Genomic DNA, 15,996 nt, shown 5'->3' with positions numbered 1-15,996 from the left:
CCAGAGGAGGGTGAGAAGATGCCTCCATTATTGAGGGGAGAGCTCATACGCAATGTTACAAATTACATTTTTGGGCCCATAGGTCAATTTTACTCATTTGCTTTTTTTCTTTAAAAAATTTTCTTTTACATAGGATGGCTCTGTGAGAAGTGAGATAGTGGGGGAAGTTAATGTGCTATAAAAACCAAAGGGGTCAATAAACAGGTATTTTCAAAATAAGAGCAACAGTTGATATGAGATGGCACTTCACAGTTTACAATGTACTTTCCTCCCAACTGGGTGATATAGGTAGCACAAGTTTTATTCTCATTGTACAGAAGAGAAAATTGAGCTGCAGAGATCTTAAGTTCCTAGGTTTCAGGCTCTGTTTCTAAAGGACAGGGCTGAGGCTTGAATGCTGGCCTTCAGGTTCCTCCATGCAGGGCTGGGTAGTAGAGCTAGATCTGTAGCTTTGTGGGTGACATAAAGCTCAGGGGTAAGGATCCAGAGCATCTCTTCTCTCCTGACTTCTCCCACCTGCTTGACCACTCTCCTTGGTCTTCATCCAGGTCATGCCTGTAACTGTGGTCATTCTCCAGGGTTCCATCCTCAGCTGCTTTCTTTTTCTTCTCTATACCCTGTCTCCCTCAGTGTTCTCCATACAGGACATCTACATCTCTGTGGCCAGGCCTAATGTCTCTCCCAAGTTCCCAGTCCATGTCACCACTGCCTCTCCATAGCTATGTTTAGACGTGTATTCTTCTCAAACCCAATAGGACCAAAATGGAGCTCCTTGTTTTTCCCAAACCCACCTTTCTGCCAGACAGGCCTGTTTCTGTTGATTGGTCACCCAGGTTCCGAGCCTTGGCATCATCCTTGGCCCTTCAACCTTTCTCATCCCTCCCCATGCATATCCAGGCAGATTCCATGTCTGCTCAGATGTACAAGACGTCGTTATTCAGGATAATCTTAGGAACAGGGATGAAGTGCTTTCTTACTGTACCCAGAACACTGGGTTGGGGGTGGGATTATAACTGAAGGCAAATAATGGTTTTAGCCTCTTTCTCCATATGGCTGCCCAAATATCACTAAACCCACAGTTTCTCCCATGGTATGCCTCTGCTCAGAAATCTTCCATGGATAAAGTACCAATTGCTCAGCTTGGCCTCAGCCTTTCTGGACTTCTTTGTGCCCGTCCCTCTCCTTGGTGGAGGGTGTCCTAGCTAAACTGGCCTCAAACTCAGCATTGTATCCCTGTCTCCATCCTTTGGTCCAGACTTTCCTGCGTGTTGAAGCCCTTTCTCGCTTCCATCTCCCAGCATTGTTAGCTTCATTTAAGGTTCCTACTTCCTCCAGGAGCCATTCTGGATCCTTGCTGTTCTTAATGCTTTCTCCTTCTCAAATCATGCTCTCCTCACTTACCTCTTAAAAAATGTCCGTGCCATCAGAAGGCCAGCTCCTTATGGGCAGGATGGTGTTGGCTTTTATCTTTGTGTGTCCTGGGCCACCCAACACTTCACTTTAAGGGCACAAGTGGATCAAATTCAGACAGAATGACATGCCAGACCCAGCACGATGAAAGTGAGTAGAGAGAAAAACAAAGGCCAATACTCGGGGTCAGATCTGTCAGCCACACAAGCACTGCACCTGTAAGCAAAGGGCCAATTGTTTTGGGGGCCCCTAAAGCCTTGGAGACTGCCCTGTGACGCAGTGCTAAGAGAAGCTAGCTCCCAGAATGAAGAAGGCACTCCATACTTTGTCCTGAGCAGGCCGCATCTGAGCTCTTTGGTTTCAGTGTGAGTGCCTCACTTTACAGAGAGCTGGTGATGAATGGTCTCAGCTGAAGAAATCAGGGGCTACCGATTCTGCAGAAGCAAAGGCTCCAAGGGCTCTGGACAGGGTTGGCTGTTGTTGGGGAGGCACCTTGAGGTTTCCCCACCATCAGCCTTGCTGTCCCACGATGGGACAGACAGCTTTGGGAGCTGGTGGTGTGGAGGCTGAGTGAGCCCTGGTGAGGACCTGTCCAAGGGCTGTGTGTCCAGCTGCTGGTTGGGCTGGCTGCCTCCATTGTCCTTCCAGCTCTGAGATTCTGGGGTCAAGGATGGTCTCCAGGACCTGTGTTTCTGTTTTAGCTGTGGCTGGAGAGCTGTGTGGTTCCGCCGTCATCACCGCAGCAGAAAGAAGAGGATTTCTTTGCTTCCCATGCTTCTCCCAAGGTAGGTGATACACTCCACCTAATCTTGTCCTAATGGTTTCTGGTTTCTGTTGATTTGGTTTTTTCCAAATAGCGTTACTCTTGCATGATTAAAGTCTTCTTTAACTTGGAGTCTGGGAAATTAGGAATCACTCTTCTGGTGGAATCACCTGCTGTGCTGGTTAGGAAGGAGGCTGGTCTTTTTCCTTTGCTGGTTTGGGGACAAGAGACCTGCTTGAACAACTGGACCCACAAGGCTTTTCCTAGCTTGGCACTGTCCCTTCAGCTTAAGTGGGATGAGGGTGTTTGAGAAATATTTGTACAGATATGGAGATCAACCAGCAAGACAAAAACTCCACATACATTTTAAATACTGTCTTATTTATTCATCTAGCAAATACTCATTAAAGGCCAACTCTACACAAGTACTAATAATTCTCTTCATCCTGGATCATGTGGCCATTTCTAAAAATTCACTGGAAACAACTGTGGGTAGGGGAAGGAGCCCTGAAGTGAAAGTCTGGGGAGCCTACATCCCCTTCTCCACTCTGCCCCTTGCTCCCTGGGAGGCCTTGGCCAGTCATTTCTCCACCCTGGGCCTCAGTTTCCTTCTCTGTAAATTGAAGGGGTTAAGTTAGAGGATTTCTAAGATCCCCTCTGGCTCTGGCTCCTTTGACTTAGGCCAGTCAAGATGCCTGCTGTCTGGGCGTATGTCCCCTGGGGTGAGAACAGGCAGTGCATTATGGGTCCCTTTACACTAAATCCTTCTCCTTCTCTTTTGTTGGCCTTGGAGGTGATTTCTAAGGCCTCACCTCCATGTACTCCATTGTGCTGCTGGTGTCACATAAAACCTGACAGTCTTTACATGCTTCCTCTGTATAATGAAGGTGGGGCCTTTGTGAAGTAGGAGGTCATCCTTGCTGCCTTCGGGCCACCCTAGGTCCAGACCTAGCTTCCAGTAGCTCACAGGTCTCATCCTGCTGTGATCTCAGTGATCTCTGTTAGAAAGAGAATAGTGTCTGGGTGGGGCCCAGCCTGGGGAAAAGGCCTGTGGGAAGGAGGGACCCAGCACTTCAGACTGTCCTGGGGACAGGCCTGGTGATTGTAAGGTGTTTATTTTGCCCACTCTGGGGTTTTGCTCATCCATGACTTTTCCCCCTTGTTCCAGGTTGGTGGCCCAGAGTGGGCATCAGCACAGCCTGAATCAGTTCCTTTCAGACCAACTTCTTCAGAAGCCATACCAGAGAGCAGTGGAGGTAGAGTCTTGGGTGCTTCTGTTTTATAATTAGAGCAAAATGATGATTCTGGGAGAGGCTCCGGCCTTCTTAAAATGACTCATGTCTGGCAGCTTTTGAGAGGGGTTGGGTGTGCTGTCAATGCATCTGTAACATGTGTAGCTTTATTTTAAAAAAAAAAATTACACAGAAGTCACCGAGAATGTGGGTTAGATAAGTAAGACTCTCCTGCCACTAAGTACTGTGCATCCCTGAGTATTTCTTATCCTTGAGCCTCATGCTGGTAGCCCCAGCCTTTTTGGTAAGGAAAGAGTCTGGAAATCTTTGAGTCATAGAGTTTGGCAAAGGGATAAAGACATTTCCTGGGCCAGAAGGTACCACATGGGCTTGGCCTGTCTTGAAAATCCAGCAGGGAGGGCCTCGAATACCAGGCTGAGAAACTTGTATGTTTTGAGGCAGTGGGGGCTCCTACTGATGGCTTCGGAGCAGGAAGTTTATGTGGCCAGGTCAGTATTTTAGGAAGATGATTTTGGCTGTAGTGTGGGGGGAAGGTTGGCAGAGGCAGAGATGCAGAGTGACCAGTTAGTCCACACCATAGTATAGGGCCTGACCTAGAGGCATCAGGTGACCTGAGCTAGGATAGTGGCTATGTGAGTAGTGATAGGGGGATTTACAGGAGAGTTGTGGAGGGAGAATTGACCAAGATTTGGTCCTTGATTATTTATGGGGAATAGGTGAGAATGATTAGGTGACATAGCTGAGTACCTGTAGAGAAGGGTTGGTGTTTGAGGGGCATGTTGACTCTCAGGTGCCCAGGTGGCATTCAGTGGGTAGCTAGCATCACAGGACTAGAGTTCCAGAGAGACTTTGGGGACAGATATGGAGGTGGAAGTCATCCTGTGTGATGATGATATTTGAAGCCATGAGACCGACTGAGATTAGCAGGAAGAGAGCACTGGGAGGCATCTGTACTTGGGGGATGAGGGAGGGATTGTGGATCAATGAAGGAGTCTAAGGAAAGGAGGAGGACAGAGCTGAGGTGATTGGACTTAGCAGTTAAGAGATAATGAGATGTAAAAGATCAACAGCCTTTCCCCAGTAAACAAAGACTTGTCAGAAAGAATCACATGTTCTCGGGACCCATGGGAAGTGAGATTCTAAGTCACTCAGAGGAACGCACTGGAATGGCTCCATGGTTTCGCGTCTCCCCCAGCTAATAATGGGCAAAGTGACCAAAGGTGGAAATACTTGATGTTAGAAACAAGGGCCCGCCAGTGTGTTGTTGCTGGGGTTGCAGATTGGGGTGGTGGTGGAGCTCTTTTGGAAAGCAGTTTCAAATTCTGCAAGGGAAATTGCTCAATAGTCCATCCCCCTTGACCCAGAGGTTCTGCTTTTAGGCATGTTCCTCAAGGATGTCAGCGGTAGAAAAAAAGTCCCCACTGACATCCAGACATCAAGAGCTGCATGGAAAGGGAAAGGAGCTGAGCAACCTGTGCTGGGACGGGTGGAATGATACTGGGGTGTAGGAAGTGGTGAGTGTGGTGAGCGGAGACCCTAAGAACTGAGGCAGAGACACAGAGGCTACAACAGCGTCACTAGGCATCTGAGTGCCGTCCTGGTACTAGGCCCAGGGAAGAGAGAAAAGAGCATTTCTGCCTTCTTGGTAAAGGTGGTGGTGACTGGGTGTGAAGCCCAACAGGTCAGGCCAGACTTAGCTACTCGGTGGATGTTAAAAGATTGGCTCTCTGGGAGAAGAGATGGAAAGGTGCTGGCAAATGTCGGTGTAAAACCAAAAGACATTCATGAGAATAATAGTCTAAGAGAGATCCTTGGTAACCAGGGAAGGGGAGTGTTAGGTGAATGCTGGGTGCAAAAGCCAGGCTGCAGGGGCTTGCTGAGGGGAACTGAGAGCTAGGAAGGGAAACTGGAGGGGGGAGTCCCTGGGGAGCACCCCTCCTGCCTCAGGGAAGTGACTCAACCAGGGTCACCCAGGCCATAAGTGGCAGAATCAGGGTTGGACCCCTGGTCCTCTGACTCCAAATCTGGTGCTCCTCTCATCGTACCTGGTCGAGCATGTCCATCCAGTGTTCAGCCCAGTACTGTACACGCAGTAAGTGCTTACTAAGCATTTGTTGGACTGAATTTCTGTGTGATTGATTTCTCCTTCTCCTCTCCCCCATTCCAGCCAAACTCACCTGCGCTCCTTCTCAGACACAGTCCTTTGCCCAGACCCCCTTCCCTAGATTGTTCTCCAGCCTCACCTCTGCTGCCTCGGATCTCTGACTCCACCTAACGTGAGGTCTGTGATAAGGCTCCACCCCACCCCACCTATCCTCTGCTACCCTCCAGAAAAAAAAGCTCAGTTTCTTTTATATGTACTCATATACATATTCCTTCAGTTGGGCAGCCCTCCATTCAAAACTTGCCTCAGGCAACTATGTGGCCCTGGGCATGTCACCCTCTCTCAGCCTCACTTAAATCCGTTTATATGTGAGTGCAAACCGGATTATTGTATATCCCTGCCAGATAATCAGACCCAGTGGCATCTATCATGGCTAGCTCTTGGTGTGGAGTTGGTGCCTTTAACAGGAGCCTTTTTAAACCTCAAGATGGCTCGAGATGGTCCTCATGTAGGGTCCACGGGGCACAGTGGAGGGCTGGGAAAGCCAGCCCTGTGCAGGAGGGACTTACAGGGAGATGAGCACTGCTGGGGATGGATGGCCTGGAGGGGCAGCCTGCAAGCAGCTCTGTCTGAAGAGTCACAAGAGTCACACATGCCTGTGTCTCATGTCGGAAGCCCATGGTACGTGGGTACTGATGCCCCCCTCCGGGTGAACTGGACCATCTCCTCCAGTACCCTGCTCTTTAAATGGAGCTGCTGCCCCAGGACAGGGTCACCTGCTGTGTGCTTCCCACCACAGGGCATCAGGAGAAACTCCGGGTCTCCATTGTCTCAGACAATGGCTTTGGTCTCTATTGCTTTTAACCTTGAAATCCTTTCCCACCCGCTCCCCTGAGCACTGGGAAGGAAGCATGGGCTTCCCTTCAGTCATTTCCAAACTCTTCCTTTCTACAAAGTTGCTGGTAAATGTCTTGTTTTGACATCATCCTCATTTCCCAGGGTTGCCACCTGAGAGCCATTCCTTGAGACAAAGAGCAAAAAGAAGCTCTTCTTCTTTCTCAGCGGCCTCCTGCTTCTTGGTGCAGGCTTCTCATCCCTCCTCCTACTGTGTTACATTGTAACCTCCCAAGGAAGGAGCTGCATTGGTTAAGAAGGAAAACCCTTCTTCCCTTAGGGTATCTCCAAGCACAGGGGGAAATCTCACCTGGTGCAGTATTCTCATTTCTAATTCACAGAGGAGGAGGAGGAGGATTTCCGTGACCATCCACCTTGGCAGGCAGGATCCCAGGTGGGCTTTGGCCTCACTCAGGCCTCCTCCTGACCGCCAGGCCCAGGCTGGGCCTCTCTCCCCTGGACCTTGAGCATTAGCAGCACAAAGGCAAACCAGAATATCATGCAGCTCCCAAAAGGAATTCTTGACAAGATTGAAAACTTTTCTCTGGCCTTCATGGACTCAGCTGTCCTTGGTGAAGGTGTTGCCAGTCAGTCAGTATATATCAATGGAAGCCATGAACTGTGTGGAGGAAGGAACCAGGCAAGGGGGCACCCATCACAGGTCAAACATGTTTCATGACTTGGGATCAGTGACTTCTCCTCTCTGAGTCTCAGTTTCCCTATTTACATTCATTTCGAGGACAGTTGGACTAGATGATGTCCAGTTTCAGATCAGAAATGGGGCATTTCTTTCATTTGTGTTGTGCTGGACACAGAAATGTAAGACCTGGGCCCCATTCTTAGACCTGTGAGACCCTTTCCTTTGGTTGTGCCTTTTCAGCTGACTTGACTGTACAGAAGGGAAGATAATTGGAGACCCCAATTCCAGGAATTGAGGCTGACTTGTAGTCTTAGAGGTGAACTTTGCCTCTGTGTGAATTTGTGGGGCATACTTTCCTCTGGATCATCAAGCTATGTCTGCAGGGTTTGGGCTCTGCCTTTTAGGAAGGACATTGGCTGTCTGGAACATGTCCAAATGAGGGATCGATCGGGCTGAAAGTTGTCACCTCGAGGGGTGGATGGAAAGGTCTGGGCATGTTTATTTAGTCCAGAGAAGAGAATTAGGGGGGTCTTAGCAGCAGTCTGGGAAAGGCCTTGGGCATGGCCTCCTCTGGCTGCTGAGCTGGGAGGGCTGATTTGGACTTAATAGAAGCAGCTTCCTACCTAAGCTGTGACTTGGCTGGTCTGTCATGGGATGAGTGTTTGTCACAGGCTGACCATGGGGACCCCTCTGCTCCTAAAGCCCCCTGGACTCACCAGCCCTGAGCTCTGGCCTGTGTCCTGTGGGCATGTGTGTCCTTTACTAGTCTATACCAAACCTTATTGCTGGTTAGGATTCTCAGGAGACCAGAGTTGGCTGATTGTCCCACGAGTCCCAAACCTTATCCCTTTGCCGCACCAGCACCAGTTCAGGTCAAGCATTCTTTTACAGACTCCTGCTCTGCGTTTTCCTTCTCTAAGGAATCCTGAAATACAAGTTATTGTGGGCTGGCTGACATCCAGATGTTTTGAACTCCAATCATTGATCTGGGGGTGTTAGAATCTCATGTTCTTTGGGTATTTGCAGATTTTCAATCTGCACATGTTTTAGGTCTCTATCTTAACATGATTTTTTTAGATCACCAGTCTATAAGGTAGATGTTATTTGGGACCATGCATTTTCATTTTGTAATCAATGAAGGTCCCTATGATGAGAAAGTAGTGTAAGGAACAGAAAGGAAAGATGACCCAGAGAGAATTAGAGGCTGGACTGTCCAAACACACAGCATGTTTGGAAGAGCTTTCTTTTCTACATTCATCTCAATATTTTTACTTGCAGGTAGACCAGAGCAAGGACCAAGTGTTGATGGCCTGAGTATATCACCTAAAGCTTCATTAGGTAATCCTCCTCCTCCAGAAGCGTAAGCATCTATCTTAACTAGTTAGTTGTAAATGGTGGTAAGGGAATGGCTGTGTTCATGTGGTTTGGAAGGTAAAGGGTATTCTGACTGCCATATCACAGTAGGCACTTACATTTGTGGAATCAAATTAAACTGATTGCTGTTAGTTTATTCCATATCCATATCACATCTATTTTAGGGATTTTGAAAATGTAAACCTCATTCTACACCTATAGTCCACCTCTCTGCTGAGAATCAGGAGAATGCAAAAAAATTCTCTTTTGAGAATATGTCATATTACCATCTTTCTGTGCCCCTTATAAAACATAACAAACAGGGAATGTTTGGTTCAAGCTCTAAAAAGAGAATCACATTGATTTTTAACATACTTCAAAAGAATCACTAGTTTTAACATTCTTTTTTGAAATTTTCTCTTCCAAATTTTCTCCTCCCCTCCTAAGCCACCCGCTCTCTCCAGAGGCTCCACCAACTGACACATAAACAGTGAGTCTGAAGGTGGCTAGGAGCTGTGTGAATTAAAGTATTCCTGCAGGAGACTCCTGCTCTTTGGTCCTGCTTTACACAGTAGGTGCTCAAAAAGGTGGCATTCTCTGACTGCTGGCCATGAGCAAGCACAGGCCGAAGGTACCTGAAAATTCTTGTTAAAAGTCCTCTTAGTGCTGGGCCTGGGTCTTTCATGTAGCAAATTAATTCAAGAGATGCCTTATCTTTTTAACTCCAATTTACAATTAGATCTCTAGAGTTAGTGTTTTTATGGACGTTGGCAAACCCAAACCAAAAGGTAGAAGACAATATTATTCCTGTTTATCTGAAGTAACAATTCTTTTTTTTTTGCAGATGTCTCCTCTCTCATAAAAAAGAAACCAATCCAAGCTCGAAAGGGGGTGAGTGGCATGTGCATACTGCTGCTTCCACTCTTCCAGGCCACTTTACTCCCTCAGAGGGTCAGCTTTTGGCTTCTGAGTGACCTGTTTGGAGCTCATTGGTGATGGGTGCAAGTTTGGCCAGGGCTGGTCATGCAGTTTGTGAAGCATGGGGTATTCATCATATGGTTTAGAGCAGGGTAAAAACAAGGAGCTTGTACCTGGTCACTGTCAGTCAGAGGCGGCCTGAGCAGTGCAGTGGGTGGTCATCCTTAGAGGGAAACACATTTGCTCCCCCCATTCCCAGTGACCCCCCCACCCGTCTTCTCTTCCAGCTCGGGGGCAAGAAAGGAGGCTTGGGGGCCCAGAAAGTGAGTGGTTCGAGTTTCAGTGACATTGAAAAGCAGGCCCAGGCAGTGGAGAAGAGGAAGGAGCAGGACAACCTCCAGGCGCCCAAAGAAGAGTCCATGTACGTGGGGGAAATTAAGGGGTCCTGGGAGCGGGGGGGCAATCGCTTGACCCGAGAGAGTGAAAAGAGACCTGCCTGACATCATGAGTGTATGGGTGATCCCTTGGCAAGTCACTTGACCTCAGCCTGCCTCAGTTTCTCCAGCTGTAAAATGGGGATGATAACAGCTCCCAATTCCTAAGGCTTGTTGTGAGGCTCAGATGAGGTAATCCTTGTAAAGCATTTAGCCCAGATCCTGGCACTCAGTAGATGCCTAATGCGTGCTCATTCCCACTTTCCCACATTAATGGTCAGGCATTTTTCTTGCATGTGCCCACCAGGTGGCAGCAGAGGCTCTGATGTGAATGAGGCCTTGTGACAAGCTGCCATTGACTCTCAGCCTTTATTAATTACCTAAGGTGACAATAGCTTCATCCTGGAGATCTAGGGGGGCTTTTAGGATGTAACTTTGGAGCCAGACTCCTCCCTCCCTCGCTGAGGGCCGTCAGGGACCCATGGGCCACGGCAACCACTCACGTGCCTCTGCGTCCAGGCATGGGGCCAGCAGTGTCCAGACTTGCCAGACCACCCTTCCCAGCCTCCCCACCTGCCAGAGAGGCATGCAGTTCACAAAGGGTCTGAGTTCAGATTCTGACAGCCTTTTGTCACTCGCCTAGTGTGGACCTCTCTCCTTCTTGGAGGTGCCTTGAGCCTAGCCTCCATGGTCAGTTTCCCAGATGCCCTTTCATGGGAGGCCAGGGAGGGTACCTGGTCTCTGCCAGGCCGCAGTGTGGGCTGAGCAGGGCGGAGGGCTGTGGACACCTGCCCAGCAGGGCACAGTCACAGCATCATTTTGATTTCTCTTCCCATTCCCCTTGTCCGTAGCCTCCTTTGCCTCTGGCACACTTCCATCCTCAGCACCCATTCATAGCTCTGTCTATATCTCCAGCTTCCCTCTAGGAATCCCGCTGATTGTGCTATGGGCAGGAGGGGTGTAGGCTCTCCACATATTGGAGTCCAGGGACTCATGGGCACCCCAAGGGATTATTAGCTCAAGTGCAGGCCTCAGCCTTTGGGCCCTTCATCAAGCCTGAACATTATTAAGAACATTTTAATTCATTCTGGTATTTCTCTGGTCTTTCTTCAGAGATATTTGTGTCATTTCTCATTATCTCTTAAGAGTATAATAATTTCTTGAGAATATAATAATATAATCAGGGTGTAGTAATTCACTCTGTAGTCATTGTGTCCCCAGGGGAAGCCCCTGCAGCCCATCCCTGGCCTTCCCCTTTGCAAGCTCCACTGTGCAGCCACACTGGCTGGCTCACTGTTCTCCAGGCTTCTGCACACACTGTCCCCCATGGCAGCCATATCCTCCCTCCCTGTCTCTATCTCTTCTTTCCTGATTCCATGCAGCTTGAATCTCTCATCCCCAACTTGTTCCTGCTTTCTCTCCCCTGTCTGTTTTATCTGTGAACATGATCTCTGTGCTCCAGAAAAAGTCAGGCCCCTTGATGTCAAGACCTGTTGGGTCTTCACCTCCCCAGGCCTGAGTGCAGGCTGGCCTGGAACCACTGTGATTGGCGTGATGGGTGCTGGCAGATCAGGCTGTGTGTTGGCTCTTTCGTTTACCAGTAAACTCACCCGAATCTGTTTGTGAATAAAGGACCTTTCTTCAGGCTCAGGGTGAGGTCCCTGGTGCAAACGGTCTTTTTACCTTTGTGGTTCTTACTGAGGAAGGATGGATGATATCCAGGCCCCACTCTCTGATTTATCTATTTTGTTAAAGTTTTCTTTGTCCCTATTCCTCTTAAATGAGCTAAAACTCATAGTACCAGCCACATGCTTTTGATATGCAGGCTGGGTCAAAAAAGATTCAGAACCCTTGGTCTGAGGAAAACTTGTTAGTCAGCATTTTTTTGTCTCCTTTTTTTCCATTAATTTATTTGTTTTCAGTTTTCTACAATCTCTTCCATAAATCTTAGATTTCCCCTCTCCCCCTTCTTTCTCCTCTCGCTCCCCTTCCCCTCCCCGAGATGGTGTGCAATCTTATATGGAGTCTACACATATATTCTTACTAAATACATTTTCACCTTTGTCATGTTGCATTGAGTGGGAGAAACCACGAAAACAAAATAAAACAACATAAGAGGAAATGGTCTGCTTCATCTGCGATCCAGTTCCATAGTTCTTTCTCTGGATGTGGAAGGCATTTTGCCTCGAGTTCATTTTTTAGATCTTTGCATTGTTGTGAAGGGCTTAGTCTACTAGAAAAATTCCTTGCACGCTGTGGTTGTTTCCATGTACAGAGTTCTCCTGGTTCTGCTCCTTTCTCTCAGCATCAGCTCATATAAGTCTTTCCAGGCCTCTCTGAAGTCTTCCTGTTCATCATTTCTTACAGCACAATAGTATTCCATTACATTCATATACTACAACAGCCATTCCCCAGTTGATGGCCATCCCCTTGATTTCCAGTTTTTGGCCACTACAATGAGTGCCGCTGTAAATATTTTTGTACATGTGGGACCCTTTCCCATTTTTATGATCTCTTTGGGATACAGTCCTAGAAATGATATTGCTGGATCAAAGGGTATACTCATTTTTGTAGCCCTTTGGGCATGGTTCCAAATTGCTCTCCAGAATGGTTGGATCATCTTACATCAACCAGCATTATTAAGTGCCTACTGTATGCCAAAGAGGGACACAGTCCCTGCCCTCCAGGAACTCTCATTCTAAAGGAGTTAAGTGGGAGGAGGACATCCATGAGGGCTAATTCCCTCCAGCACTGGGCTCTGAGAGCAACCCTTCCCTTCAGTTACAACCAGACCCTTCTTGGTAGAGATGTCACCAGAAGTCATCCCTATGGTTGTGGTTGTCCTCCATCCCCCAGAAAAGCCGAGCCATGCTTGAAGGCTCACGTGCCCAGGGAGTCTCAGAAGCTTTATTGGCAGGTTGTGGCCTGCCATGGGTGACTAAACTGTGTGTGCGCACACACATGTGCACATGCACACACACGCATGCATGCGTGTGCTGCTGGGAGATGAGTGGGAGCGGCCTCTTGCACTGGACCTGCAAGAAGGACTTCACATTTTGTGTCCTTTCATTTTGATGGAGTTAATGGTGAATTAGCATATAGTGTTTGAGCTGTGTGTTTTTGTAGGGTGTCGTCATTACGATTGGCCTACAAGGATCTGGAGATTCAAATGAAGAGAGATGAGAAGATGAATTTTGGTGGCAAAAAGAAGATAGAGTCAGAAAGGCTCGGCATGGGGTTTGGGGTCACCAGAAGGTAGGGAGCTGGGGTTTTTTCTCATTCAAATGGATTTTAAATGTTTGGTTTTCTAATTCTGTTAGCCCTTAGATGTAGGGATTGAGTCCATGATAATAAGTGGTTTTATTGACTGCATAATTTGATATGGCTGGAAACTATTCCAGTCTCTTGGAGAAAAGCCTCAAAGGATGGGTACAGTGGGGCAGTAACTCCTTGGCTGAAATATAGCGAGAAACCAGGGTGTGTGTGGGGGCGGTGTTGGGAGCACATTCCACTTGTGAAAAAGATAAAAAAAAAACAAAGATCCCACTACCTTGGGTTTGATTGTTAACATCTAAATGTTAACCTTTCTTCAGCATTTTGCAAAAACAGAATGTTAGTAAAAATTCACGTCTGAGTCAAGCAGTGCGTTTCTGCAATTGATTGTCAGTGTGTTTATTCCTTCCTTTACAGTGGAATCTCGCACTCTGTGGTCTCAGACATGCAGACCATTGAACAAGAGACCCCCATTCTGGCCAAGCCAAGGAAGAAGTATAGTGACGATAAGGAGGATTCCTATTTCACTTCATCCAGCACAAGGTAACACATTAAAATTACAATTGTGCAGGGGAGTGAATCGAGACCCACTAACGGCATGACAAACAACTTTCCCTTTGTCTTATCCTTGTTAATATGGCCCTTCTGGAGTCCCTGGGCAGGCAGAGGACCTGGCCCTTAGCTTTTTGGGTTCAGGAATTTAAGTTTTTCAGGTTTCCCAGAGATTGTTTGGCTCATGGGAACCAATTTGAGCTAAACAAATTCACAAGAGGTTAATTTATCAAACAGAATGGCAGTTTATTCATTTATTGTGGGAGGTTGTGGCCCTAGGAACTAATATAACACATCCTTTGCAAGTGGGTGGGTTTACTCAAGAAACCAAATTACCTATTGGAAGCCTGTGTGAGAGGGAAGTGTAGAGTCTGGGCGCAGAGTGGGGCATCCTGAGGTATTTCCTTTTATAATTTTGTGCTTAGAAATACGTGCATCGATAGCAAATTATAACCATCCTGCTGTGACTTGTGCTGCTTTTTCTCATGTGTCCATATACGTACAAAGATGTTTTTAGTTCTTCAGAGAGTACCGTGTCCACAGAGGCAGATGGCCGGGGCCTTTTCCTGTTCTAACAGGAGTGGGTGAGTCGTTATGGCCAGCCCTTGGGCAGTGAGGCCACCAGACTTTGCTGGGCCAATCTTCCCATAGCAGACACACACACACACACACACACAAATGTGTATGCACACACAGCCCATCCAGCTTGGAAAGAGTAGGCCAGCAGAGGCCACCATCTAAGGCTCAGTCTGCATTGCTGTCTCGTGGGGATTTTGTAGGATCCAGTGATACGTTGGAGAGAAAGTGTTTCTCAATCTTTAAAATTCTAAAGAAATGGCCCCTCTCATAAGGGAAAGGTTCATAGCAGGTGCAGCCAGGGAGAAGGTGAAAGAGAAGTCAAGATCAGACACAGGAGGGCCTGGAAAGCTCTGAAGGCGATCATAAACTGTGGGAGGTGCTTTACAAGAGGACTGAGGAGACCAGCGCATGCATGAGAAATGTTGACCAGGCAGTGAGTGCTTGGAGGGGAGAGAGAGAGAGATTTGAACCCTACCTTTGGCAGGGAGTGCCCTGGGGGACCCTGGGCAGCGCCCTCAGTGTCCTTTGTAAAGTAGGAGTAACATCTGTGCTAGCTGCTTTGGCAGAGGGACTGAGTACTGAGAGAGACCGAGAGAGCACGAGCATCTGGCAGTGGCTGGCATGCCCTGTACCTGTTAGCTCTTGGGATTCTGACAACAGTTATGGGGGAAAGGAGCAGATGAGTCCCCTGGCCCAGGGCCAAAGGGAGCTCAGCCTCTGGCAACACTGACAGTTAGTGGCTTCCTCTTGGATAGCACAAACTCATTGAGGCCGTGGGGATTTTCTCTCTACAGGTGTACACATCACTTGTGGTTCCCCCTTTAAAAAGATACCCCTTTAAGGTAGGGGGGAACCCCCATACCTCAAAGAGGTGTCACCCAGAAGCATTTCTGCCCCCACACGCCACTCCCCGGTCATGATCTGCAGCACCCTAATGCAGGTCCTTCCAATCCAACACACCAAAGGCTTGGAGCATCCGCTTCTGTGCATCTCTGGGAGAGTCCTGGTTGTGCTCCCTGGCTCCTTCCTTGCTTGCTGCAGCACCGTATTGCCTGCTGCTTGGAGGGACATTGGAAGTGATTTCAGTCAGCCCCCTTCAGAGGCCTGAGGGAAGGGGCCCACGCCCTGATCGACGTCACACTCCAACTTTCAGACTCTGCTCTCCTGTCTCTCATTCCTTGTAGTCCATTCTGTTTGTCCATGTTTGTCCTTCCTTCGGACCAGTGACATGGTGAGGGTGATGTCTGGACTTGTCGAGGAATTGGATTGAAGTGAGGCAGAGCCACACAAAGCCCTCAGCCTCGATTTCTCCACCAGAGTCATTGGAGGCCAGCGAGAGGACAGAAGTCAAGATGACTGGCGATGGCTGGGATGCAGCGGATGACGTGACCTTTCTAAATTTGTGTCTTTCCCAGGGCTCAGTTTGTCTGAGGCCATGTCCGTTCAATGACTAAACACCAGGAAAAAATTGAGACAAAAGATGGCCGAGTTTACCATCACAAAAATATCAGCCTGGGAGGGGAATTCCCTCAAAGTTTCTGTCCAGAACAAAAAACAGTTACTATTTACACTCATTCTGAGCTATCTAAACAATGAGCCACAGAGGCTTGGGCTGGGAGCTGTTACTGACTATTCATTGAAAACCAGAACAATTTGGGTTTAAAGGCTAGTCAGGTAGCTCCCCTTGAAACACAGTGCCCTGGTCCTGCAAGTCATTGGACTCCTTTAAAACCAACATTGTTTTTTTCAAAGCTGTATTTCAAGAAATCATAAGAACAAAGAAGTAAATTATCCAGCTTTCTGAAAAAAAAATCTAGCTCCCA

General features: G+C 48.0%; 1 protein-coding gene across 4 annotated transcripts in view; it reads left to right on the top strand.

The window, feature by feature from the left end:
* Positions 1–15,996, top strand: part of ARFGAP3 (ARF GTPase activating protein 3) — a 49,205-nt gene that overhangs the window by 16,719 nt on the left and 16,490 nt on the right. For all 4 annotated transcript variants that reach the window (XM_072596337.1, XM_072596335.1, XM_072596336.1 and 1 more), the window contains 7 exons: positions 2,112–2,195; positions 3,342–3,429; positions 8,343–8,402; positions 9,262–9,308; positions 9,623–9,756; positions 12,896–13,024; positions 13,460–13,585. In XM_072596337.1, coding sequence (XP_072452438.1) covers positions 2,112–2,195; positions 3,342–3,429; positions 8,343–8,402; positions 9,262–9,308; positions 9,623–9,756; positions 12,896–13,024; positions 13,460–13,585 — 668 coding nt within the window. The remainder of the gene's footprint in view (positions 1–2,111; positions 2,196–3,341; positions 3,430–8,342; positions 8,403–9,261; positions 9,309–9,622; positions 9,757–12,895; positions 13,025–13,459; positions 13,586–15,996) is intronic.

Source organism: Notamacropus eugenii, chromosome 3 (genome assembly GCF_028372415.1).
Source record: "Notamacropus eugenii isolate mMacEug1 chromosome 3, mMacEug1.pri_v2, whole genome shotgun sequence".
In the NCBI taxonomy this organism is placed as follows: domain Eukaryota; kingdom Metazoa; phylum Chordata; class Mammalia; order Diprotodontia; family Macropodidae; genus Notamacropus; species Notamacropus eugenii.
This window is presented reverse-complemented; position numbering and strand designations above follow the sequence as displayed.